Source organism: Hemiscyllium ocellatum, chromosome 8, assembly GCF_020745735.1.
Source record: "Hemiscyllium ocellatum isolate sHemOce1 chromosome 8, sHemOce1.pat.X.cur, whole genome shotgun sequence".
Lineage (NCBI taxonomy): Eukaryota > Metazoa > Chordata > Chondrichthyes > Orectolobiformes > Hemiscylliidae > Hemiscyllium > Hemiscyllium ocellatum.
The window spans coordinates 85,121,774-85,147,242 of NC_083408.1; the positions used below are offsets into that span (position 1 = coordinate 85,121,774).

General features: G+C 40.3%; 1 protein-coding gene across 6 annotated transcripts in view; it reads right to left on the reverse strand.

Moving 5' to 3' along the window:
* Positions 1-14,129: 14,129 nt before the first annotated feature.
* c8h14orf28 (chromosome 8 C14orf28 homolog) overlaps positions 14,130-25,469 on the reverse strand; it is a 31,824-nt gene continuing 20,484 nt past the window's right edge. For 5 of the 6 annotated variants that reach the window (XM_060828515.1, XM_060828518.1, XM_060828516.1 and 2 more), the window contains 3 exons: positions 21,187-21,276; positions 18,525-18,659; positions 14,130-14,837 (listed from right to left, as the gene is read on the reverse strand). In XM_060828515.1, the coding sequence (XP_060684498.1) occupies positions 14,654-14,837; positions 18,525-18,659; positions 21,187-21,276 (409 nt within the window). In that variant the 3' untranslated portion in view covers positions 14,130-14,653. The remainder of the gene's footprint in view (positions 14,838-18,524; positions 18,660-21,186; positions 21,277-25,469) is intronic. The other variant, XM_060828520.1, reaches the window with a different exon arrangement.

Below are 25,469 nucleotides of genomic sequence, written 5' to 3' on the forward strand. Positions count from 1 at the left end.
TAGGGTCCTCACCAAGACTAAGGTATGACATTCAAGTCACTGACAACACACAGATTATCCACAAAAAAAACTATCTGAATTTTAATTGTCCAGAAATATAGTACATAATTATCATTGCCAATTTAACTCATATAAATCAATTTTTTATTAATTTTGGCAGAAGTCAAGAGCCCTTGAAATAGCTGCTGAGACAAGATGAATGATCCTAGAATTTAGACGAGCAAAATGCATTTGAAAAGATTAAACAACTCTAATCTCATTAAAAATTTTAGTACACTCTAATCCACATTTACCAGCTCCATTGTGTCAGGTGCATGCAGGACTGAAAGTAAAAGTATGGTGTGTAGAAAGATGGCAAGCTCAGACCAGTTTACTTTTAGCAGATAGAATTATTATGCCATAATAATGGAGGCATTGTTAACAATTACATGGGTATGTGAAAATTTCAGATGACGTAGGACTACAGTTCAAAATCAAAACAAGACTTGGTCATTGTTTTGAACACGAGTTCATGAACTGCTGTATTTTGGGCCATAGCTTGGAGATTTCTTTTGATTCAATGACCAGGAAAGTACCAAATAATAACACCTTTTTCTCCCGAAGAATACCATCAAATAGTATGGGAGAGTTTTGACTCCAATGAGGTTGATACCTAAATCACTTGAGTCTACCAGCTACTGAAAGGCAATAAGGCAAGCACAAGAATTGAGATTAAGAAAAGATTAGTTTGGAACTTTCGACTAGAAAGATAGCTAGCCTATAAACCCATCAATCTCACATTGTGCCAGTTCCTTAAACAGCACAGCCACTTCTGTCATTGACTCAATCATCAAGAGATGAGTTATACTGAAATATTCAGTTGGATCTTCAAATACATTTGTGCATTATGTTGTCGGTTTGCTTGCTGAGCTGATGGGTTTGCTTTCATCCATTTCATCACTATGCTAGCTACAACAGTCAACCTCCAGTGAAGCAGTGGTGTTCTGTCCTGCTTGCTATTTATGTGGCTTGATTTGTTGTGGGTTATATCATTACCAGTTCTGTTTGAGAGATTAGTAAGTAGGATGCAAATTTCTTTATTTGTTAATCGAGTTCAGGTTTGAATGCCAGGCCTCTAGGAAATCCTGCACGTGCCTTTGTTTGGCCTGTCCCAGGATGGATGCATTGTTCCAGTCGAACTGGTGTCCCTCTTTGTGTGTATGCCTTTTGGTGGCGAGTTGGTGCTCATGTATCTAGGTAGCTACTGTTCTGCCTGTTTGTCCAATGTAATGTTTGTTGCAGTCCTTGCAGAGTATTTTGCATATTTAAATTTGTTCTGCTGGCTCTGGGTACAGGGTCCTTTTTAAATTCATCAGTCGTTTAGTTTGGTAGTACACTTGTGGGCTACCATCCTGCCTATGGACCTGAGTAGTCTGGTGGTCATTTCCTGAATTGGCTTTGATGTATATTAGGGTGACGAGTGTCTCTGGGTGTTTTGTTGTCTTGGTTAGGTCCATTGTGAAGGTGGACTGTGCTTGTCGGGTAACTGTTCCTGAATATGTTGTATAGGTATTTCTTCTCAGTTTTTCTGGGTTCTGTGGTGCTGCAGTGTGTTGTGGCTCTTCTTGAATAGTGTCCTGATGCAGCTCCTTTTGGTTGTTGGGTTGGTTGCTTCTTAGTTGAGTATCTGGTCAATGTGTGTGGCTTTCCTGTAAACACTGGCCTACAGTTCTCCATTGTCTTTTCATTCTACCATGCTGTCTAAGAAGGGGAGTCAGTTTTTGGTCTCACCCTCTTTTGGCGAACTTTATGCCAGTAAGGATGTTGTTTGTGTTTGTGGGTTTCTTCTAATTCGTTGCATTTTGTGATTTTAAAAAAAGGTGTCATCCACAAATGGACCCAAAGCTTAGGCTGGGAAGGCCTGTTCCTTCTAATCTCTGCATAACCGTTCTGCTAGAAGTCCTGATATTGGTGATCCCATAGGTATCCCATTAATTTGTTTGTATATCTCGTTGTTGAAGGTAAAATGGATTGTGAGGCACAGGTCCAGGATGTTTTCCTTGCTGATGGAGTTGGTGCTGTCAGGTGTTTGTATCCTGGGTTAGTCTAGCAGTGAGGCCAGTGTTTCTCTGGCTAGGATGATTATTAATTTGAATAGGGCCATCACGTTGGAGGAAACAATGACCTCTTCTATCCCGGTGTTAAGGAATTCTTAGGTGGAGTGGATTGAGTCTTCCACTAGGTGTTTTAATTTTCATTGCAGTTCCTTTGCTTGCCTGTACGTCATTGTGCTAGAAAGTGAGACTATTGGTCTGAGGTGGGCACCTTGTTGTATACCTTTTTGGTAATCCATAGAAATAGGGTGTGTTGCATTCTTTTGGTTTCATTCTTTGGAGGTCTGGTTAATTTCACCTGGCCTGTGTAGTTTCCTCAGGGTATGCTGTTTTGCAGTTTTCTGGGTGTGGAGTCAGGTCCCTTGCCACTTGTTGGTACGTGACAGTATTTGTTAGTAGTGTGTTCGCTTTTCCAATATACTGTGATCTGTTCAGGAGACAGTCGTGCGCCCTTTGCTTGCAGGATTACTATATTTGAGTCCTTCCAGGGTTTTCCTTTCCAGTGTGTTGAAGGTGTTCCCTTCTTTCTTTTTGTTTAGTGTTTGTAGTACCCTCTGGCCTGTTGGTTTTCTTCCATAAGTCTGCTGTTTTTTAGGGTGGATTCCAGTGCTGCTAGGAAGTCCTTTTTTTTCGTCCACGTCCCTGTGGTTGTAGTTCATCCCTTGTACCAGGACAGCTTTTTCAGTGTCTAGTGTGGTCAGTCAGATTCTTTATCCAGTCTCTGATTTGTCCACATCCTTGATGTTACCTAGCATAGTGACAAAATGCCAGCTCAGCGAGCAAACCAATCCACAACTTGAGCTACAAATCTCCAAGATCTCAAACATTAGTACATTTGTTGTACTTTCACACAACACTAAACGGTTATGCCAGGTCTCTCTCTCACTCCAAAAGAAGTGATTTATAACTGCATTCCTTGTGCTATAATAGTAGCAACATTGGTTCCTTTTGTTCTTATGTTCCACCATAGCCAAGGGAGTACTTGGGAATAGAGTTGGAATTCAAAAGAAAAACCTTCTAATTTAACATGAATTGAAGTCAGTTTGCATTACTTCACGGCCACTGTAGTCATTAAGAAGAATTTATTTTACACATAGGATCCTATACATTAGCAGGACATTGTACCACAACTTGCAAAGGAGCAATTTCAAAATACAACTTAATTCACGTCACCAGTTCGCCTTACTATTTTCAAGCAAATGAAGAAGCAGAGTGGTACGACCAATTAAAGCACTCAAAGGAAGCGATGATGATAGGAAGCAAGAGCTGGCTATGATAAATTGAGACACATTATGTGAAGGGTTAACGCTGGATAGGCAATGGTAAACACTTAAAGAGCACGTGAAGGAACTGTGAAAATCATCTGGCGCAAAAATAAAATTAGAAAGGTGGCATGAATGGGGCTAGCAAGAGAAATTAAGGTAAGTGTTAAATACAAGAAAGGGGCACACAAATTGGTCAAAAACAACTGAGGATTGGGAACAGTTTAGATACCAGCAAAAGAACAAACTGGATTGACTTAGCAGAGGAAAATACAATTTGAGAGCAATTTACAAACTGGTGAACGGTTCTTTGGTATGTGAAGAGAGATTTAATTATGTCAAATATAGATCAGTTAGTCAAACAGGGCAAGTCATAATAGGAATAAATCTGTCAATAATTAAATACACTGTTTAGTTCTATGTTCACAAAGGAGGTCACAAATATTATTTTAAAAATCTTAGCAAACTATAGGAAATCTGCGTTAGTTGGGCAAATTGATGGGATTAAAGGCTGATTAAATTGCAGAGTACTGCAGGAAATAGTAGATGCAATAGTAATCATCATTTTAAGATTCCATAGATGCTAGAATAGTTCCGATGGATTGGACGGTCACTAACAACTCCACTATTTAAAAATGATTTAAAAAATGGGGAATTATAGATTTACCATATTGATTCCTGGGATGGCAGTAATAATGTACAGAGAGACACTGTTAGGACTATATAAAAGTCTACCAGGACAAGGCAGGATAAATGCAGGAAAGTTCTTCCTGATGAGCAGGCAGTCCAGAACCAAGGGGAGGTTTAAGGAAATATGGATCAAACCATTTTGAACTGAGACGAACAGAAATTTCTTCACCCAGAAAAGAGTGAGTTGGTTGAATTCTTTGCCACAGTGATAATTGCTTTCTTTAGCCCCAACAATTATATCTATATCTTTGAAAACAAAGGCAATAGGAAGAAAGCAGAACACAGCCACTGAGTTGAAGGTTGAATGATCATATAGGATGGCAGAACAAGCTCAAGAGGGGCAAATGGATGCCTCTTTTTCCTATTTTATAATGTTTACTGAAGATCAACAAAATTCTCAATTTTCTTTGAGTTAACACTCTTCACCATTGCCAATTGCATTGTTTATGGATAGGAGATTGCTTCCATGGGCGAGAGGATGTACATTTTTTGAAAAACAAACAAATGAGATGGATGTAGTTGAGACGTAATCATCGGGAGAAACCATATGTATTAAATATAATTAAACAGAAAGTCAGTAGAAACTTTGACTTACTATTCAGGACAAAGTTCTACAGCCACCCAGGAAAAGAACTTGTTTCTATTATTGATCTGCAGACACAGTCATCCTCACCACTTGCCTTGCCACCTAATTTTTTTTTTAACAGCAAATATGGCTGTAGTAAAATTCCTGAGCAAGTTATTTATATTTTAAATAGTGCTCCCAAACCCTGAATCTTGTAACACTAATGAAGTTGCAAGTTGCCATCCTGTAAATGCAGCACCACCTCACGCATACTTATAAGACCATAAGAAATAAGAATAGCAGTACACTATTCAGCTCCTTGAGCCTGCTTCACCATTAAATAAGAATGCGACTGATCTGACATTCCTCACATCTACATTCTTGCTTTTATTCCCTCACAACCCTTGATTCCCCAACTGATCCAGAACCTATTTCACCCAAGGATTCTGCGCCCCCCCCCCCCCAAGCTCTGTGGCAAGGAATTCCAGCCTCTCAACTCTTGGGGTGGGGGTGAGAAAATTCCCCCTTATCTCAGTCTTACATCGGTACTCATTTATCCTCTGAGACTGTGCCGTCTGGCCATTGATTCTCCAAAGAAGGGAAACAAACTCTCTCAGCATCTACCTTGTCAAGCCCCTTAACAATTCTGTATGTTTCAATGAAGTCACCGCTCATTTTTTTGAAATTCCAGTGAGTACACTCTCAACGTGTTTAGCCTTTGCGCACAAGACAATCCCTCCATATCAGGGACCATCCGAGTGGATCTTCTCTGAACTGCTTCCAATGAAATATCTTTCCTTAAATAAGGGAACCGAAACTTCTCAATACTCCAGACAAGCTCTCACCAGCACCTAGTATTGTTATGGCATGACTTCCCTACTCTTATACTCCAACTCCCTTGAAACAAAGGCCAACATTCCATTAATCTCCCACATGACCTGCTGCACCTGTACACTTGTTTTGTGTACAAGTTAGCACAACTCCCCCACCCTCCCCACCTTTTTTGCTATTTTTCTCAAATAATATTGTTCTTTTGTTCTTCCAAAATGAACAAATTCACATTTTCTTACATTATACTTCATTTGCCAACTTTTTGCCCACTTACTTAATATATCAATATTTCTCTGTAATTTGTTTGTAACCCCCTTACAACTTGCCACCCATTTTTGTGTTGTCTGCAAATGTAGCTACAATACATGTACTTTCTTCCTCCAAGTCTTTAACGTATTATTGTAAATTATTGTGGACCAAGTAGTGATCCCTGTGGTACCTACTGGTTACAGATTGCCAATCTGAACAAGAACTCCCTTACCCCACACAGTTTCTTGCCCATCAGACAATTTGCTATCCAATGTATCATCTCCAATACCATGGGCTCTTATCCTGTGACTTAACCCTTTTGTGAATTTTTTTTTTGTCCAATGCCTTCTGAAGGTCCAAATACTACACTTCTATTGGATCCCCTCTATGCACTCTTTGAAACTTAGTTGGAAAAACTCTTAATCGTCAGACACTATTTCAGGGCTATGCTTGATAAGATTGTTTTCAATGTAACACACAAAAATCAATGGGAATTTAAGTAGCCTAACCTATGGGACCTTTTCATGTGCCTTCTGGAAACTGAAATATATTACATCCACTGCTTCCCCTTACCTATCCTGATTGTTATCTCCTCAAAGAATTCTAATAAATGTCTGGCATGTTTTTCCCACATTAATCAATGCTGTTTCTGCTTGATTATATTGTTTCTTTAAATGCTCTGCCATTAACAAGCCTTTATCATAAACTCTAACATTTTCCCAATAACTGATGTTAAGCTATAGTTAAGACTTTGTGTCCCCTTCCTTTTTTTTGAATGAAGGTGTTCTATTATCTTGACAACAGTACACATTACAGAAGAGGCAGTGCTGGAGGTCTTAAAAACATAAACTTGATAAATCTCCAGGATCTGATCAAGTATCCCAGGATGTTGAGGGAAGCCATGGAAGAAATTGTAGGGCTCCTAGCAGAGATTTGTATCATTTCCAGCCACAGGTGAGGAGCTGGAGAACTGGAGGCTAATGTTGTGCATTTATTTAAGAAAGGCTGTAAGGGGAAGCCTAGAAACACTACTGAATCGAACCTCAGTAGTTGGGTAAGTTTATAGAGGGGATTATGGAAAAGAGGATTTATGTGCCCTTGGAGAGACAAAGATTGATTGGGGATAGTCAGCATGGCTTTGTGTATGGGGAATTGTATCTCAAACTTGAAATATTTGAGGACTTAACCATAAAGATACCTGACGCCAGAGTGATAGATGTTGTCTACATTGACTTTAGTAAAGCCTTTGACAAGGTTCCGCATGGTAGATTGGTCAGTAAAGTTAGATCATGTGATTCAGTTTCAGCTTGCCAATTGATTACAAAATTGGCTTGATGGTAAGAGACAGAGTGTGGTCATAAGGGTTTGTTTTTCAGACTGGAGACAAGACCAACAGTGTTCGGTAGGGATCGGTGCTAGGTCCACTTTTGTTTATCATTTGTATAAATGATTTGAATGAGAATTTAGGAGGCACAGTTCGTAAATTTGCAGATGACACCATATTTGGGACGGCATGGTGGCTTAAGAGTTAGCACTGCTGCCTCACAGCACCAGGGACCTGGGTGACTCCCACCTCGGGTGACTGCCCGTGTGGGGTTTGCACATTCTCCCCATGTCTGCATGGGTTTCCTCCGAGTGCTCTGGTTTCCTCCCACAATCCAAAGATGTGCAGGTCTGGGGAATTGGCCATGCTAAATTACCCATAGTGTTGCGTGCATTAGACAGGGTTAATTATAGGGTATGGTAATGGGTCTGGGTGGTGACTCTTGAGAGAGTAGGTGTGGACTTGTTGGGCCATAGGGCTTGTTTTCATATTGTAGGTAATCTAATCTAATTGGTGGTATAGTGGACAGTGAAGGAGGTTATCTAAAATTACAGAGGCATCTTGATCAATTAGGCCATGGAGCGACAGATGCAGTTTAATTTAGATAAATATTAAGGCAAGGGCTAGACTTACACATTTAATGGCAGAGTCCTGGGTAGGGTTGTCGAATAGTGACTTCGGGGTTCAGATACAAGTTGCAAGCTGCATCACAGGTAGATAGGGTGGTTAAAAAGGCTTTTAGTACACTTGCCTTCATTGCTCAGACCACTGAATACAGGAGTTCAAATGTCATTTTGAGGCTGTACAGGGTGTTGGTGAGGCCACTTTTGGAGTACTGTGTACAGTTAGGATATTATTAGTTCAGAGAGATTTCAGAAGGGATATACAAGGATGTTGTTGGGACTGGAAAGTTTGATTTATAAGGAGAGTCTGGATAAGCTGGGATCTTTTTGACTGGAATGTAGGAGGTTGAATAGTAACTTTATAGATGTTTATAAAATCATGAGGAGCAGAGATAAGATGAATAGCAAAGGTTTGTTTCTCTAGGGTAGGGGAGTTCAGAACTTGAGGATTTATTTTTAAGATGAGAAGAGAAAGATTTAAAAAGGTACTTGAGGGGCATTTTTTATTTTTTCATATGAATGGGCTTTCATAGATAAGAAGTTGGTGGTGGTGGAGGATTGTTTCATGGTCTGAAAGCCGGTGACCAGTAATGACTTGATTGTGAATATAGGTGGAATACTTAGTAAGTTTGCAAATGACACCAAAATTGGAGTGCTGTGGACCGTGAAGAAGGTTATCTCAGAGTACAATGGGATCTTGACCAGATGGGCCAAGGAGTGTCAGATGGGGTTTAATTTAGATAAATGTAAGGTGCTGTATTTTGATAAGGCAAATCAGGGTGGGACTTATACAGTTAATAGTAGGGTACAAAGGAATGTTGCCAAAGAGGCGTTGGGATTTAGGTTCAGTTCCTTGAGCCACAGATAGACAGGGAGTGAAGAAGGTGTTTACTATCCTTGCCTTTATTGGTCAGTGCATTCAGCAAAGAGGTTGAGGTGTAATGTTGTGGTTGTACAGAACATTGGCGAGGCTAGTGCTCTGTCCTGGTCTTCCCGATGCCAGAAAAGTGTTGCTAAACTCTAAAGGCTGCAGAAAAGGTTTACAAGGATGTTGCTGGGATTGGCAGGCTTGAGTTATAGAGAGAGACTGAATAGAGTAGGCCTAGTTTTCCTGCAGCATTAGAGGCTGAGGGGTGACCTTGAGAGATTTATAAAATTGAGCATAGATAGGTTGAATAGATTTATGGAGAGAAGGGAAAGATTTAAAAGAGACCTAAGGGGCAATATTGTCACACAGAGGGTGATGCACGTATGGAATGAACTGACAGAAAAAATAGTGGAGGCTTGTACAAATACAATACTTAAAAGTTGATCGGTATATGAATAGGAAGGATTTAGAGGGATATGGGCCAAATGCTGGCCACTAAATTCAGTTACCACTAAATTGTCAAAAAAGGCTCAGGCCCAAGCTTGATGGGGCAAAATTAGTTGAGAAAGGTACACCTAGATTAGCTCATCATTTTTCAATCAAAAAATGGCTACCTGAGTGAAGTACTAGTTGAGAAACCTCCAGGTATTAAATAAGTTTTAGGGACTATCAAAGGAGCCAAGGCCACCTGGTATGTTGACCAGGAAGCAATTCCTCTTATTTCTGCCTCTACTTTTGCCCATGAGAAGGCTGGAAAGTGAAGGAATCATCAAACCAGACCAGTTTGCGAATTGGTAGCTCCAGCCATATACCGTAGACTGAACTCTAACGAGTCAGCCTGCCTTTGTGGAGATTTTAAACAAACGGTAAAGAGTTTTTTTTTGTTGGATAAATACTGAATCCCTAGCATAGAGGATTGATATACAAAGCTTGCAGGAGGGCTGTCCTTCACGAAGCTGGACACGAGCCATACATATTTGCAATTGTGGTTAGATGAGGATTCCCAGAAGTATGCTACAATTAAAGGTCATAAGGGTTTGATACCCCAAATGGCAATCTCATGGGTATCATTCACCTGTACAAAAAGTTTCAGCAGGCAATGGAAACATTTTACAAGATCTACTCCATTTATATAGATGACATGCCAATAACAAGGAAGAACAATATGCAGTATTTAGAGAACTTGGACATAATCTTTAGATGTTTCTCCTAGGAGGGTATTTGGCTTAGAATGTACATTGCAGGCACTCAAAAAGACTTACTTGAGCTACAGGGTTGACAAGACCAGGCTACACCCATTGGGAGATAAAGTGAGGGCAATCCAAAGAGCTCCAGCTCCCACACCATTAATGGAGCATAGGTCACTCTTTCGGATGGTGAACCATCACGGAAGTTCATACATAACCTGGCCTCTATCTTGGCACCTTTGTAATAACTCAAAGGGTGAGTCTTGCAAGTAATCATATAGCCAAGACATAGCCTTCAGGGAAGGGAAGAAACAGCTATCATATTCTAAGGTATAGGAACACTACCATCCCAAGCACGATCTGGTATTCATAAGCAATACTCCCCTTCTGGCATCAGGGTGGCATTAGCTCATAGATGGTCCAAACTTAACACCCAAGTGTATGCATGCAGGACTTTGGATAATGCAGAGGGTAAACACAAAGGAAGGAAGGTTTGAAAGTTATATTTGAAGTCAGGAAGTTCCACTAATACCTTTACAGGCGTAAATTTGTTATAAAAGCAGACTACAAACTCCTGCTAGGTCTCCTTAAAGAAGACAATAAAGTGCTGCCCATAGCATCAGCTGAATTCAGCACTGAACACCAATACCAATTGTGCATAATTACAAGTTGGAACACCAACTGGGAGGCCAAGCAGCAAATGAAAATGCATTGAGCTGCATCCCACTGGCAGATACACCACTGCCACTGGAACAGTCCATAATGATTTTAAATTTTCTGGACACACTTCCATTCACAACTAACAATATCAGACTTCAGACACAAAGATCTGATCCTAGCAAAACAAACAGTTGGTGGTGAAGGGGGAAAGCAAAGGGCCATCACAAATAGAATTAAAACTTTTGTGGACCCAGAGAGACCAGATCACAGTCGAGGACGGCATATTATTGTGGGGAGTAACAGTGAATGTCCTGAGCAGAGATCATAAGTGATGCATAAATGTGTTCCTCTGAGACAGACAAGAAGGGGTAAGATAAAGGAATCTTGGATGTCGAGAGCGGAGGAGCTTCTCGTCAAAAGAAAGAAGGCAGCTTACGTAAGGTGAAGGAAGCAAGGGTCAAGCTCAGCTCTAGAGGATTACAAGCAGGCGAGGAAGGAGCTCAAAAATGGTCTGAGGAGAGCCAGGAGGGGGCACGAGAAAGGATTGGCAGAACGGATTAGGGAGAACACAAAGGCATTTTACACTTATGTGAGGAATAAGAGAATGGTCAAAGAAAAAGTAGGGCCGATCAGGGATAGCATAGGGAACTTGCGTGTGGAGTCTGAGGAGGTAGGGGAAGCCCTAAATGAGTTTTTTGCTTCTGTCTTTACGAAATAAACGAACTGTGTAGTGAATGAAACCTTGGAAGAGCAGGTGTGCATGCTGAAATGGATAGAGATAGAGGAAGCTGATGTGCTGAAAATTTTGTCAAACATTAAGATTGACAAGTCGCCAGGCCCGGACCAGATTTGTTCTCGGCTGCTTTGGGAAACGAGAAATAGGATTGCTTCGCCACTTGCGAAGATCTTTTCATCCTCGCTCTCCACTGGAGTCGTGCCTGAGGGCTGGAGAGAGGCAAATGTAATTCCTCTCTTCAAGAAAGGAATAAGGGAAATCTCCGTCAATTACTGACCAGTAAGTCTCACGTCTGTCATCTGCAAGGTGTTAGAAAGGATTCTGAGGGATAGGATTTGACCATCTGGAAGAGCATGACTTGATTAAGTGCAGTCAACACGGCTTTGAGGGGGGCAGGTTATGCCTCACAAACCTTATCGAGTTCTTTGAGGATGTGACTGGAAATGTTGATGAGGATCGAGCTGTGGATGTGGTGTATATGGACTTCAGCAAGGCATTTGATAAGGTTCCCCATGGTAGGCTCATTCAGAAGGTCAGGAGGAATGGGATACAGGGGAACTTAGCTGTCTGGATACAGAATTGGCTGGCCAACAGAAGACAGCGTGTGGTAGTGGAAGGAAAATATTCTGCCTGGGAGTCAGTTGTGAGTGGTGTTCCACAGGGCTCTGTCCTTGGTCCTGTACTCTTTGTAATTTTTATTAATGACTTGGATGAGGGGATTGAAGGATGGGTCAGTAAGTTTGCAGACAACACAAAGGCTGGAGGTGTCATTGACAGTATAGAGGGCTGTTGTAGGCTGCAGCGGGATATTGACAGGATGCAGAAATAGGCTGAGAGGTGGCAGATGGAGTTCAACCTGGATAAATGCGAGGTGATGCATTTTGGAAGGTTGAATTTGAAAGCTGAGTACAGGATTAAGGATAGGATTCTTGGCAGTGTGGAGGAACAGAGGGATCTTGGTGTGCAGGTACATAGATCCCTTAAAATGGCCACCAAGTGGAAAGGGTTGTTAAGAAAGCATATGGTGTTTTGGCTTTCATTAACAGGGGGACTGAGTTTAAGAGTCGTGAGATCTTGTTGCAGCTCTATAAAACATTGGTTAGACCGCACTTGGAATACGGCGTCCAGTTCTGGTCACCCTACTATAGGAAAGATGTGGATGCTTTGGAGAGGGTTCAGAGGAGGTTTACCAGGATGCTGCCTGGACTGGAGGGCTTATCTTATGAAGAGAGGTTGACTTTTTTCATTGGAGAAAAGGAGGAGGAGAGGGGACCTAATTGAGGTATACTAGATAATGAGAGGCATAGATAGTCTCTGGCTATCGACTATTTCCCAGGGCAGAGGGGTCATAAGTTTAAGCTGGTTGAAGGAAAGTATTGAGGGGATGTCAGAGGTGGGTTCTTTACACAGAGTTGAGAGAGCATGGAATGCGTTGCCAACAGCAGTTGTGGAAGCAAGGTCATTGGGGACATTTAAGAGACTGCTGGACATGCGTATGGTCACAGAAATTTGAGGGTGCATACATGAGGATCAATGGTAGGCACACCATCATGAGCTGAAGGACCTATTCTGCGCTGTACTGTTCTATGTTCTATATACTGAATAATAAAAGCTTTACTGATCTTTATGCGGCCGCATTTGGAATATTGTGTGCAGTTCTGGTCACCACATTACAGGAAGGATGTGGAAGCATTGGAAAAGGTGCAGAGGAGATTTACCAGGCTTTTGCCTTATCTGGAGGGTAACTCTTATGAGGAAAGGCTGAGGGACTTGGGTCTGTTCTCAATGGTGAAAATTAGATTACTTATAGTATGGAAACAGGCCCTTCGGCCCAACAAGTCCACACCGACCCGCCGAAGCACAATCCACCCATACCCCTAGCACTACGGGAAATTTAGTATGGCCAATTCACCTGACCCACACATCTTTGGACTGTGGGAGGAAACCGGAGCACCCGGAGGAAACCCACGCAGACACGGGGAGAACGTGCAAACTCCACACAGTCAGTCGCCTGAGGCGGGAATTGAACCCGGGTCTCTGGCACTGTGAGGCAGCAGTGCTAACCACTGTGCCACCATGCCGCCCACGGTGTTGCTGGAAAAGCGCAGCAGGTCAGGCAGCATCCGAGGAGCAGGAGAGTCGACGTTTTGGGCATGAACCCTTCTGTTCTCATTGGAAAGATGAAGGCTAACAGGGGATTTGATAGAGACATACAAGATGATCAGAGGATTACATAGGATAGACAGTGAAAGTCTTTTTCCTAGGATGATGACGTCAGCTTGTACGAGGAGGCATAACTACAAATTGAAGGGTGACAGATTGAAGACAGATGTCAGAGGCAGGTTCTTTACTCAGAGTGGTAAGGGCATAGAATGCCCTGCCTGCCAATGTGTTAACTCAGCCACATTAGGGAGATTTGAACAATCCTTGGATAAGCACATGGATGATGATGGGATAGTGTAGGGGGTGAGCTTAGATTAGTTCACAGGTTGGCGCAACATCGGAGGGCCGAAGGTCCTGTTCTATCTCTTCATTCTGTACAGAAACTTTGCAAACTCGCAATGGGGTTATTCATGAACCACATGATCCGAGAAACACAAATTGATTGATGGAACACATCCTTTTAAAAAGGGCCAGAAAATTGTCAATGCCTGGAGTTTTGTATGAATCTTCACTTTTCAGGCAAAGGAAAAAGATTAACTAGGTGAAGGCTACTTCAAGTGGTGAATCATAAACACAGCACAATGTAATTCTGCTAAATTAAAATTGCCTTATTTGATTCGGTTGTGATAACATTAACAAGTAATTTTTTAACATCAAAAATAAGTCAAACAAATAATTTATCTCAACTGTTTTCAGGACTTACAACAACAAAAGTCATGGTGTTTTAACTAGCGAGAAATGATAACATGCCAAGACTAATAGTTCAGCTATAAATAGCTTCAACACATTGATTTGAGACTTCAATTTTGACTTATCTTTTGCTTCAAATGCATTTTAGAATTTATTTTGTTTCAAATATCTTAACATTTTACGTTGCATTAAAATCAATGTTCTCCTTTTACCGTAATATGTTGATAGTGACAGTCATCTTATCATTTAAATCTTAGAACTTTATCTAACAGCCAATTATTTTTAAAGGAATCAATTTTTCTCAAGTCACTGTTTTCAGTGACATATTTGGTGGTACTTTCACTAGGAAACCGTCAGTGAGTGATGACTTTTTGCAATTTTACAATTTTTTTTTAAACATGATTACGTACCTTTAAAAAGGTCATGTAAAACATATACTTTATTCCAGTATACAATTCTGTATAAAATATTAAACATTAAGTATTAAAGATACATCTTAAAGTGTGTCTTTTGTACATATTTGCATAGTTTTAAGTTAACTAAGTTTGTTCTTTGCACATTCAGTTATAAATGTTTTGGTTAATAAATCAGAACTTTTATAGTCCATTTTTCTTGGATGCCAAGTTGGTTTAATTTTCTCCCTACAGTCATAAAATGATAGAATGACTTATGTAGTCATGTACATATGTTGCCTTATCTGAACAAGGCACTTTTATTCACTTCTATCTCGAATATAGACAAGGGAGGACAGGAGCAACAGCTCTGGAGGTTTATTTAAAAAGACCAAGTTCTCATTTCTAAGGCCATCATAATGCATCCAATTACCATCAATCATAAAAGCAGCAGAATAATGGTGTTCTTCCTTGTTGAAAAGTGTTGCTCCTTCCAGCATGTATCTAAGGTCAAAAGAGACAATAGTTAGATTTTTGAAAAGGTACTACCATTTCAATATTTCTTTAAACTAGAAACTTTAAACTATTGTAATACTAATGGTCATCTTGTGTTTTGCCAAATGTTTACAAAACAGGAACGTACAAGTACTCTTTCACTTTTCAATTTACATTATCCTGTAGTGCCTTTTAATTCTATTGTTGATTTGGTGGTACTTTACTGATGAACTTAAATTTCTCCATCCATTAGGTACTACAATATACTTCATGAAGACTTCTGTATAGTCTGAAACTAACCCTAACTATATATTTTACAGACTTAAAAAAGCAAAAGTCTAACTTTAGAACTCTTCATACCAAAAAATTGTGCACAATGTCAGCCTGCTAAAACAAGTAGTCACTTTATTTAAATTTAATAGTGATTTCAGACAATATTTAAATATCTAGACAAAAGAATGACTCAAGCAGTTTGCAATGACATCTGAGACTGAACATGTTCACTTTACATGAAAGATTGGCATTCCTGCAGCTGCATAGGGTTTCAGCGAGACCACACCTGGACTATTCTGACCAGTTTGGGTCTTCTTACCAAAGACGACAGACTTTCCATGAAGGGAAAGCAGAAGGTTCACTAGACTGATTCCTGCGATGACAACTTTGTCATAGAAGAGGAGAGTGGTCAACTGTCTGTATTCACTGGAGTTTAGGAGAACGAGGGGATCTCATGGAAATATATAACGTTCTGACAAAACTGGACAAACTGGATGTAGAGATGTCTCTCCAGGCTGAGCTAGGGAGTCCAGAACAAGGGGTTTCAGGAAATACAGTAGGCTATTTCTGACAGAGAGAAGAAATTTCATCACTATGTGTGAACCTAGTGAATCTATTTCTGAAAGAAATTCTGCTGTTGTGATACATTTTATCTTCTAGGAATTTATTTCTGAGAGAAAGATTCCTAGAAGCTAAAATGCATCACAACAGCAGAATTGTGGTGTAGAAATAAAGGATTAGCCATGGTCAGGATGAAGAGCAGAGCAGGCTCAATAGGTTAAAAGGCTTACTCCTGCTTCTATTTTCTTTGTGGTGAAGTTTATTTCAAAAATACTTTGAAGGAGGAAATCTAGGATTCTGATCCAGCAAAAATCAATGGCCATTCAGTTCAGAATCAGGATGTGTAACATGAATAGGAAATTGCAGACGATGCTATTTTCATATCAACTGCATTTATCCTCCTACTTGGTAAATATCATTGGTTGCAAGGTGCTACTGAAGATGTACTAGTGAGTTGCTGAACTGATTCTTCTCAACGAGGTATATTGCAGCCATTATACACAAGTTATGGCCAGAGTGTATGTTTAAGGTCGGCTGATCTTTCCTCACCAATACAGCTTCAAATATTATAGGAATTGAACTTACTATGTGGAGATTTTTCATCAGACTCCTAACTTGATGGAAAGACTTTGAGAAGACAGAAAACCATAGCATTTCCAGTGGCATCTTGACCATGTAGCCAGATATTTTTGGGTTTTGTCTAGTTGGGCTTCTGGTCAATGGTGATCTTCAAGATGTTGATAAGGGAGGGTGGGGTCAATGCTGGTAATGTCACAATGTCAAGGGGAGGTGACTAGAATCTGTTGCAAATGATCATTGCCTGACACTTGTACTTACTGACATGGAGTGCTTCATTACTTGAGATGTGAACGGTGATGTATGTACTGCAATCAGAATGAAGATAACTAATGAAATAGCTGAAAATGTCTGGGTCTCCCCATCACTGTGATATCCTGAAGTTGAGATGATTGGTTTCCAGCCATATAATATGATATATGAAATATGAAATGCTGCCTACTGTGGGTCAGAGCAAGTAAAAATGGCACAGAAAATCAAAGTTGTCTTATGATCCATGTATCAGACTAATAGCTTTCAATTGAAAGATGGAATATATTTTTCATGGCTGAAAGGACAATATGACAAGATTTCACATGAAGATTTCTACTGAACAAACAACTCAAAGCACCATTGACTGAGCATTATTTTTGAAAGATACTTGTATTCAAACTATGGAACTGAATCAGGAGAAAGTGAGGACTGCAGATGCTGGAGGTCAGAGTCAAGAGTGCAGTGCTGGAAAAGCACAGCAGGTCAGGCAGCGTCCAAGGAGCAGAAGAATCTATGTTTCAGGCATAAGCTCATCATCAGAAATGCTGAGGTCCATTGCAGGTCTGGGAAAGTGAGTCACTGAGTTGGGGCAGGACTGACTGCAGGTAGAGTAGATGGCGGTGCATGAAGCAGAGGATCTGGAAAGAGAATCATTAAAGGTTTCGGATTTGTAGTGTATCCTGAGTTGGTCTGAACGTGGTCCGGAGTCCATGTGGGATCAGACGGTTCCATAGGGAGGCACTAATGAAGGAGATGTGGCTGTGATAGCAAGTCTGCTTGAGGACATGGCTAAAGATCTTCAGGGCAGAGGAGAGGACTTTGGGTGGGGGGAGGGGGGGGTACAGTGAGAGAGAAATTCACTGAGATCTTTGCAGAGAGAGGCGAGCTACTTCAAGATAGGCATCCTTGGAACAGGATTCGCAGTAAGCTTGAAATCAACCAGGAGAAAGTGAGGACTGCAGATGCTCGAGTTTAGAATCAAGCATGTAGTGCTAGAAGAGCACAGCAGGTGGGGCAGCATCTGAGGAGCAGGAGAATCGATGTTTCAGGCATGAGCCTTTTATCAGGACAGGCTCATGCCCAAAACATTGATTCTCCTGCTTCTCGGATGTTGCCTCACCTACTGTGCTTTTCCAGCATTACACTCTCGACTATAGAACTGAACCACCCTTTTTAGTTTTAACAGAATTGGAAGAAGACTTCACAAGTATACTTTATACTTCTTTTAAGTAAAAATTCAATTTACCCAGAGTTCAAACTGATTTATTTACTTTCCGTAACTTTTAACCTAAGACCTACCTTTCACACAGGGTTTTTCCCAGTGATTCTTCCTCAAACTACAATATTTCAATTTCATTCCAAATCTTCAAAATTTTGGTTCATTTTATTCAGAATACAAGGTCCAAATCATATTTCTGCATGGTGAGCCATCATGACTTATGACTCTAATTGCTAATTTTCACAGATTCTTAAGCCTAGGAGTTGGAAACCTTTCCCTCTCAAAAGTCCATCTGCATGGATCTTCTACATAAAAGTGCTAATTAGCAATCTTTGGAGACACAAACTCTATCATCTTGGCCAAACGGACAATTCAAAGTCCAACTGTTTACAACACAATATTCTCAACATCTCCCTGAGATTTTGAATACAAGTATTATACACAGGTGTTTTTACTATTATTTTCAAGCGTGAACACCCTACCACTTCGCAGCAAATGTTCTAGGCCATCCTTTTAAATCTTCAATAATTCCCCTCACTAAAGCATATTGTCAGGCAGATCCTGTTTAAGTCACAGAACTCCTTTATTTAATGCTAAATTAGAGAAGTCCCAAACCATAACCGTATACATCTCATAACACTAATGTGTTAACTTTGGCCAGACTTAACTTACTAAAAATATTAACTCAATATCATCTATTTGAAATTAGCTAAGATTCAAATGCCCATCAAAATATATGCCCTTTAGCTCAATTATTTTTACTATCTAGACAGAACAGATAGCTTTGACCAGGGGGAAATATGCCAAAGTCCTACCTTTGTTTTGCTAAAGCTAAATTATATGGGACATAGGCCAATTCCTCAGATTTCCATTGCTCCATATTTAGAATAACAAATGGAGGTGCATCATGGCAAAAAATTCTCTGTGTGAACATGCGCTGACCATTACATCTAGAAGAAAAAATGCAGTTAATAACAGATACATGCCAGAAACACCAATCTCGGAGATACCCATTCACCTACATCAAAATACCCCAATAGTGGAAGATTTGACTTCCAATTGGAACATTTCTCTGCCTAATTAACTCAGATTTATAATTAAGATGTTTTAAATTGACCTTACATTACAATTCCTCCAAAAGGTGAGCAACTAAGGCACAAAGCTAAAAGTATGGTATATGAAAAATGAAATTACCTTTCAACAAAACAAACTAAGGCTAAAGCTATTTAGTTTTTTTAAAAAAAAGGACACCTTAAAATAATAACATATGTTTCCTATGGAGTGTGGGCAGTGCAAAGACATAACAAGATTTCAACTTTTATAAACTTAAAAGATTAAATATGCTCGCTTTTCTTTAAAGCAGTAAATCAACTGAGTTAGCTGGTTAATACTTTCCCAATTCATTAGCTGCCTTACAATATTGGGTTGCCACAGAATAAAAACTAAGTAATTAGTTTTGAAGCAACTACTTGACTTCTGAAGATTTTAAATCAAGCTGTTTTTGATATACTGAAACAATGGAAATGTTCATTATAAATGTTTTAGAAACCATAAATAATTAGAGTTGAAATCATGCTTTTAAAAAAAACTTCCACCCTTATTCTCTCAATATCAGATTCAAGACTTTCAAACAATTAAACTCCCATTTAATTGAAATCTTTTGAGAGGAGTTTTTTTTTAAAAAAAAGCAAGGTTAATCTATTGATTTTAGGGAAAACATACCCCTTTACTCCTTTATACAATAGCCTCTCATTTTGGAAAAGATAATTTTTTTAAAAAGTATGATTTTAAATTTATTGCAACACCTTTCATAGGAAAAGCATTCTTTGTCATAATGTTATAATAATGTTAATGACCATAAGACATAGGAGTGGAAGTAAGGCCATTTGGCCCATCGAGTCCACTCCACCATTCAATCATGGCTTACAGGCATTTCAACGCCACTTACCCGCACTCTCCCCGTAGCCCTTAATTCCTTGCGAGATTAAGAATTTATCAATCTCTACTTTGAAGACATTAAACATCCCGGCCTCCACTGTGCTCAGTAGCAACGAATTCCACAAGCCCACCACTCACTGGCTGAAGAAATGTTTCCTCATTTCAGTTTTAAATTGACCCCCTCTAATTTTAAGGCTGTGCCCATGGGTCCTAGTATCCCTGCCTGATGGAAACAAATTGCCAGCGTCCACCCTTTCTAAGCCATGCATTATCTTGTAAGTTTGTATTAGATATCCCCTCAACCTTCTAAACTCTAATCGAATACAATCCCAGGATCCTCAGCCATTCATCATATGTTAGGCCTACCATTCCAGAGATCATCTGTGTGGATCTCTGCTGGACACACTCCAGTGCCAGTATGTCCTTTCTGAGGTGTGGGGCCCAAAACTGGACACAGTATTCTAAATGGAGCCTAACCAGGCTTTATAAAGTCTCAGTAGCTTTTACATTCCAACCCTCTTGAAATAAGTGACAACATTACATTTGCTTTCTTAACCATGGACTCAACCTGCAAGTCCACCGTTAGAGAATCCTGGACTAGCACTCCCAGATCTCTTTGCACTTTGGCTTTATGAATTTTCTAACCATTTAGAAAATAGTCCTTGCCGGTTTTCTTTTTTCCAAAGTGCAAGATCTCGCATTTGCTCATGTTGAATTTCATCAGCCATTTCTTTGCCCACTCTCCTAAACAGTCTAAATCTTTCTGCCTTCTGTCAGACAGCCAATCCTCAATACATACCAGCAGCTCAGGTCCAACACCATGGGCTCTCACCTTACTCAGCAGCCTCCAGTGAAGCACCTAATCAAAGGCCTTTTGGAAGTCTAGGTAGGTAATATCCATAGAGTTTTATATATACAGATGTTATATTAAAGAAAAGAAATGTATTTCATAGGATTTATATCTGAAATCATACTCCAAATATACAATAGTGGAATATTGAGCCCCCACACCCATTCCACCCCTCAAGTGTCGAACGAGGTGGATGAAGTTACTCATAAGAGTTTACTGACTCACCATGAAACTGCATTTTGCAGTAAATAAAACTAACTGCACAGTTGAATGAAATACCAATGAGATCCAGGGCAAATAAAAGACCCCTTTTTTCTAAAAAGTCACATACACAACCAACTATCATACCTTCTAGTAGGCAGCTACTGAGCAGTAATGACTTTGAACAGGTCTTTAGCTCAATCTCAACCAGAGAATAGACGGGGGAAACAAAAGGCAACTGAAAAGACAGGCAAGGATAAGGGCATTTGTTTATTGGATACTATATTGGTTATTATTCAACTTCTGAATCATACTGAATTTGACATTATTTGCTCACTGGCACAGCTCTAGCCAGATTCTTGTCATATTAACTAATTTCCTGCAATGGACATTAACCCAATACATGCAAAATGAACAATTAAGTAACTAGCAAATATATATCACTTCTGATCAGCTTATAAGAACATGAAGCAAATCTGCGAACGTACCCATGTTCTTTGCACAGCTGAGTCCTGGGACAGAACAATTCATCTACTGCTGCTTGAATAACATCACCCAGGAGAGAATCATGTGAAGGTCTTCGGGAGGGGAAAAAAAAAACTTAGCATCTGAATTAGAAATCAAATCATAAACAATAAGAATTGCTTACTTTCAATATATTCCATATTAAAATTAGTTTAAAAGACAAATAATTTGACTAAAATTGTTTACATTAATGCTGATTATAATTAATGTTTTCAAAGCAATCATTTTCAACAATACAACACGTGCTGTGATGGGAATAAATCTGGCAATCATTTGGTACTTTTTAATTATTCTGATTTAGAGTTTGACTCATGTAGGACAATGCATGATGAGTTCAAGTCAGTGTTAATCAGAAGCACTACTCTGGCAATTGTGGTGACAAAATTTGTGATGAAATTGACTGGGCAGCACAGTGACTCGGTGGTTAGCATCCCTGCCACACAGCACCCAGGTTTGATTCCAGCTTGGGCAACTGTCTGTGTGAAGTTTGCATATTTTCCGGTTGCTTCAGTTTCCTCCTACAGCTCAAAAGATGTGCAGATTAGGTACTGGATGGGTCTAGGTAGGATGCTGTAAGGGCCAATGTGGACTGCATACACGACACTGTAGAGATTCTATGATGAATGTACTGTTTACGATTTCTGGTTATCTTCATGCAATAGAAACCTGCTTGTTTAAATACTTTTACCCAAAATAAATCCATTCTTAAACAACAGGTGAAAGTGAATGATTGCAAGAATGATGTTTGTTCAATGTAGACTTAATTTTTCTGCTAGCTTCCTGCTAGTATTTGAAAGCAGGTTTTCAACTACAACTACTTAAATAATTCCATCTTGTACTGAAGACCTGTAGAGCTGTCAAGTGACAAACTCCTTTTGAATAGGTTCAACACTTAGTTTAAAAATGCAAATCAGTTTTATTTACATTGCCAATACAGGAGTGAAAAAATAATTTCAAACTCTGACTTGAAAAAAATAGGTTTGGACTTTGCAGTTAGTTCCATAATTTCTGTTGTGGTTCTGTTCGCCGAGCTGGGAATGTGTGTTGCAGACGTTTCGTCCCCTGTCTAGGTGACATCCTCAGTGCTTGGGAGCCTCCTGTGAAGCGCTTCTGTAATGTTTCCTCCGGCATTTATAGTGATTTGTACCCGCCGCTTCCTGTTGTCAGTTCCAGCTGTCCGCTGCAGTGGCTGGTATATTGGGTCCAGGTCGATGTGTTTGTTGATTGAATCAGTAAGCACATCGACCTGGACCCAATATACCGGCCACTGCAGCAGACAGCTGGAACTGACAAAAGGAAGCGGCAGGTACAAGTCACTATAAATGCCGGAAGAAACATGACAGAGGCGCTTCACAGGAGGCTCCCAAGCACTGAGGACGTCACCTAGACAGGGGACGAAACGTCTGCAACACAAATTTCCAGCTCGGCGAACAGAACCACAACAACAAGCACCCGAGCTACAAATCTTCTCCCATAATTTCTGTAGATACAACTAGCAATAAATGACCAATCATCAACTGTAAACAATTCCTTTGTCTTCCCACCCTTTCTTCTTTCTCCCTCCTCCTCCTCCAAATCAGCAAAAACACCTTTTCCTAACTGCTTCTAGTTCTGAACAAGGGTCACTCGACTCAAAACACAAACTCTGCAATGTTTCCGCAGATGTAGCCAGACCTGGCCAGTTTCTGTTTTTGATTGAGGCAATACATGACTCTTAAGGATTTTGCTAATGGGAGACTTTTCCCTGCCATCCCATATTTTATTGTTTCAACAGGTCAGTCAAAGACCAATTTCTGTTCTTACAGTACTCATTTTCTATGATTTAGAGTCATAGAATCTTACAGCATAGAGACATGTCCTTTGGCCCAAACTGGTTCAATCCATCCACGCTAACCTTATTTCTCTGCACTTGGCCCATATCCTTCTAATTCTTTCCTATCCATTTATTTGTTCAAATGCCTTTTTAATGTTGACACGTCAACCACTTCCTCTGGCAGCTCAGGCCATACGCATACCACCCTCTGTACAAAAAAGTTGCCCCTCAGGTTCCCTTTTATTCCTTTCCTTCGAACCTTAAACTGATACCCTTTAGTCCTTGATTCCCCAACCCTGGGAAAAAGACTGAGGGCATTCACCCTATTTATGCCTCTCATGAATCACCTCTCTAAGGTTTCTCCCCCCCACCCCCACTCAGTCTCCTACATTCTAAAGAGAAAACTCCTAGCTTATCTAACCTCTCCATATAACCCAGACCATTGAGTCTGGGCAACATCCCTGTAAATTTCTTCTGCAATCTTTCTACTTTAATAACATCCTTCCTATAACAAGGTGGCCAAGACTTAACACAATACTCCAAGTCCGACCTCACCAATGTCCTGTATAACTGCAACATAACTTCCCAACTTCTACACTCAATGCCCTGACTGCTGAAGGCCAAAAGCTGCCTTCACTGCCTTGTCTACCTGTCACTCCACTTTCAAAGAACCATGAACCTGAACTCCAAGATCCTCCTGTTCCACTACACTTCTTAAGACCCTACGATTCACTGTGAAACTCCTACCTTGATTTGACTTTCCAAAATGTAAGATCTCACTTATCTATATTAAACTCCATTTGCTATTTCTCAGCTGATCAAGATCCTGCTGCAATTTGATAACCTTCCTCACCGTCTATGATACTGCCTACTCTAGTGTCATCAGCAAACTTACTAATCATGCTTTGTACATTCTCATCCAAATCACTGGTATAGATAACAAACAGTAATGGGCTCAGTACAGACCCCTGAGGCACTCCACTAGTCACAAGCCTTTAGTCTAACAAGCATCCTTCCATTATTACCCTCTGCTTCCTATCATCAAGCCAATTTTGTACCCAACTTGCCAGCTTTCCAGAGCAGCCTACCATATGGAACCTTATCAAAGGCCTTACTGAAATCCATACAGACTACGTCTATCATCCTGCCCTCGTCAACCTACCCAGTCACTTCAAAAAATTCTAATAAATTTGTGAGGCATGATCTCCCACTCACAAAGTCTTGTCAACCACTCGAAATCAAACCCTGACTTTCCAAATGCATGTATATATTATCCCTTTCAATCTTCAAGTAAATTACCCACCATAGATGTTAAGCTTACTGGTCTATAGTTCCCAGGCTTTTCTTTGCAGCCCTTCGTGAAGAATGGCACAACATTCGCTATCCTCCAGTCTTCTAGGACCTCACCCATGGCTAAAGTGTGTTCCAAATTATCAGTCAAGAACCCCCAATTTCTTCTCTAGCCTCTTGCAGTGTTCTTGAATATATGTGTTCAGGACCAGGAGGTTTATCCATTTTCAGACATTCTAATACATCCTTCATCTCCTCTACTGTGATATGGGCTGTCCCCAAGAGAGAGATATCACCACGAACTTCCCCAAGTTCCCAGGTCTTTGTGTCTTTCACCATAGTAAAACACAGAGGAGGAATTATCATTGAGAACCTCACCCATCACCTGCAGTTCTACACATAGTTGTCCACTTTAGGTAACTTTAACTGTATTAAAAGGAAAAAGAAGTTCCTCTTTGGATTTACTCTAATCTTCTCAGCTAAGGCTTTCTTGTGCCCTCTTTTCACACTCCTGATTTCCTTCTTTAGTAAACTTCAGTATTCCCTGTATACCTCCAAGGACTCCCCGATCCCAGCTGCCTGTACCTGAGCCACACAGGCTACTTTTTTTCTCGTCAAAGTCTCAATAATCTCATCATCCAGGATTCCCTATTCCTGCTAATTTTGCCCTTCACCCTCACAGGAAAATACTGAGCTTGAACTCTAGCTATTGCATTTTTAAAGGCCGCCCACTTGCCAGAAGTCCCTTTGCTCGCAAACAAACTACTCCAATCAACCCCTGAAAGCTCCTGTCTAATTGCATCAAAGTTCACCTTGCCCCAATTTAGAACTTGAACCTGTGGACCAGTTTTGTCCCTCTCCATAACTATTTTAAAATTAATAAAGCCATGGTCGCTGGTCCTAAAGTGCTCCCCCACTGTCACCTCTGTCACCTGTCCTGCCCTATTTGCCAAGAGTTGGTCGAGCTTTGCCCCTTCCAGAATAGGACCCTCTATATGCTGCTTGAGGAAGCTTTCCTGAACACACTTAACAAATTCCATCCCATCTAAGCCTTTAATGCACCAACAGGGTCTTTTTTTTTTAAACCTTTTTTCTAGCTCTCTCTAATCACTTCACAGCACCTCAAACCTATGTCATTTGTAC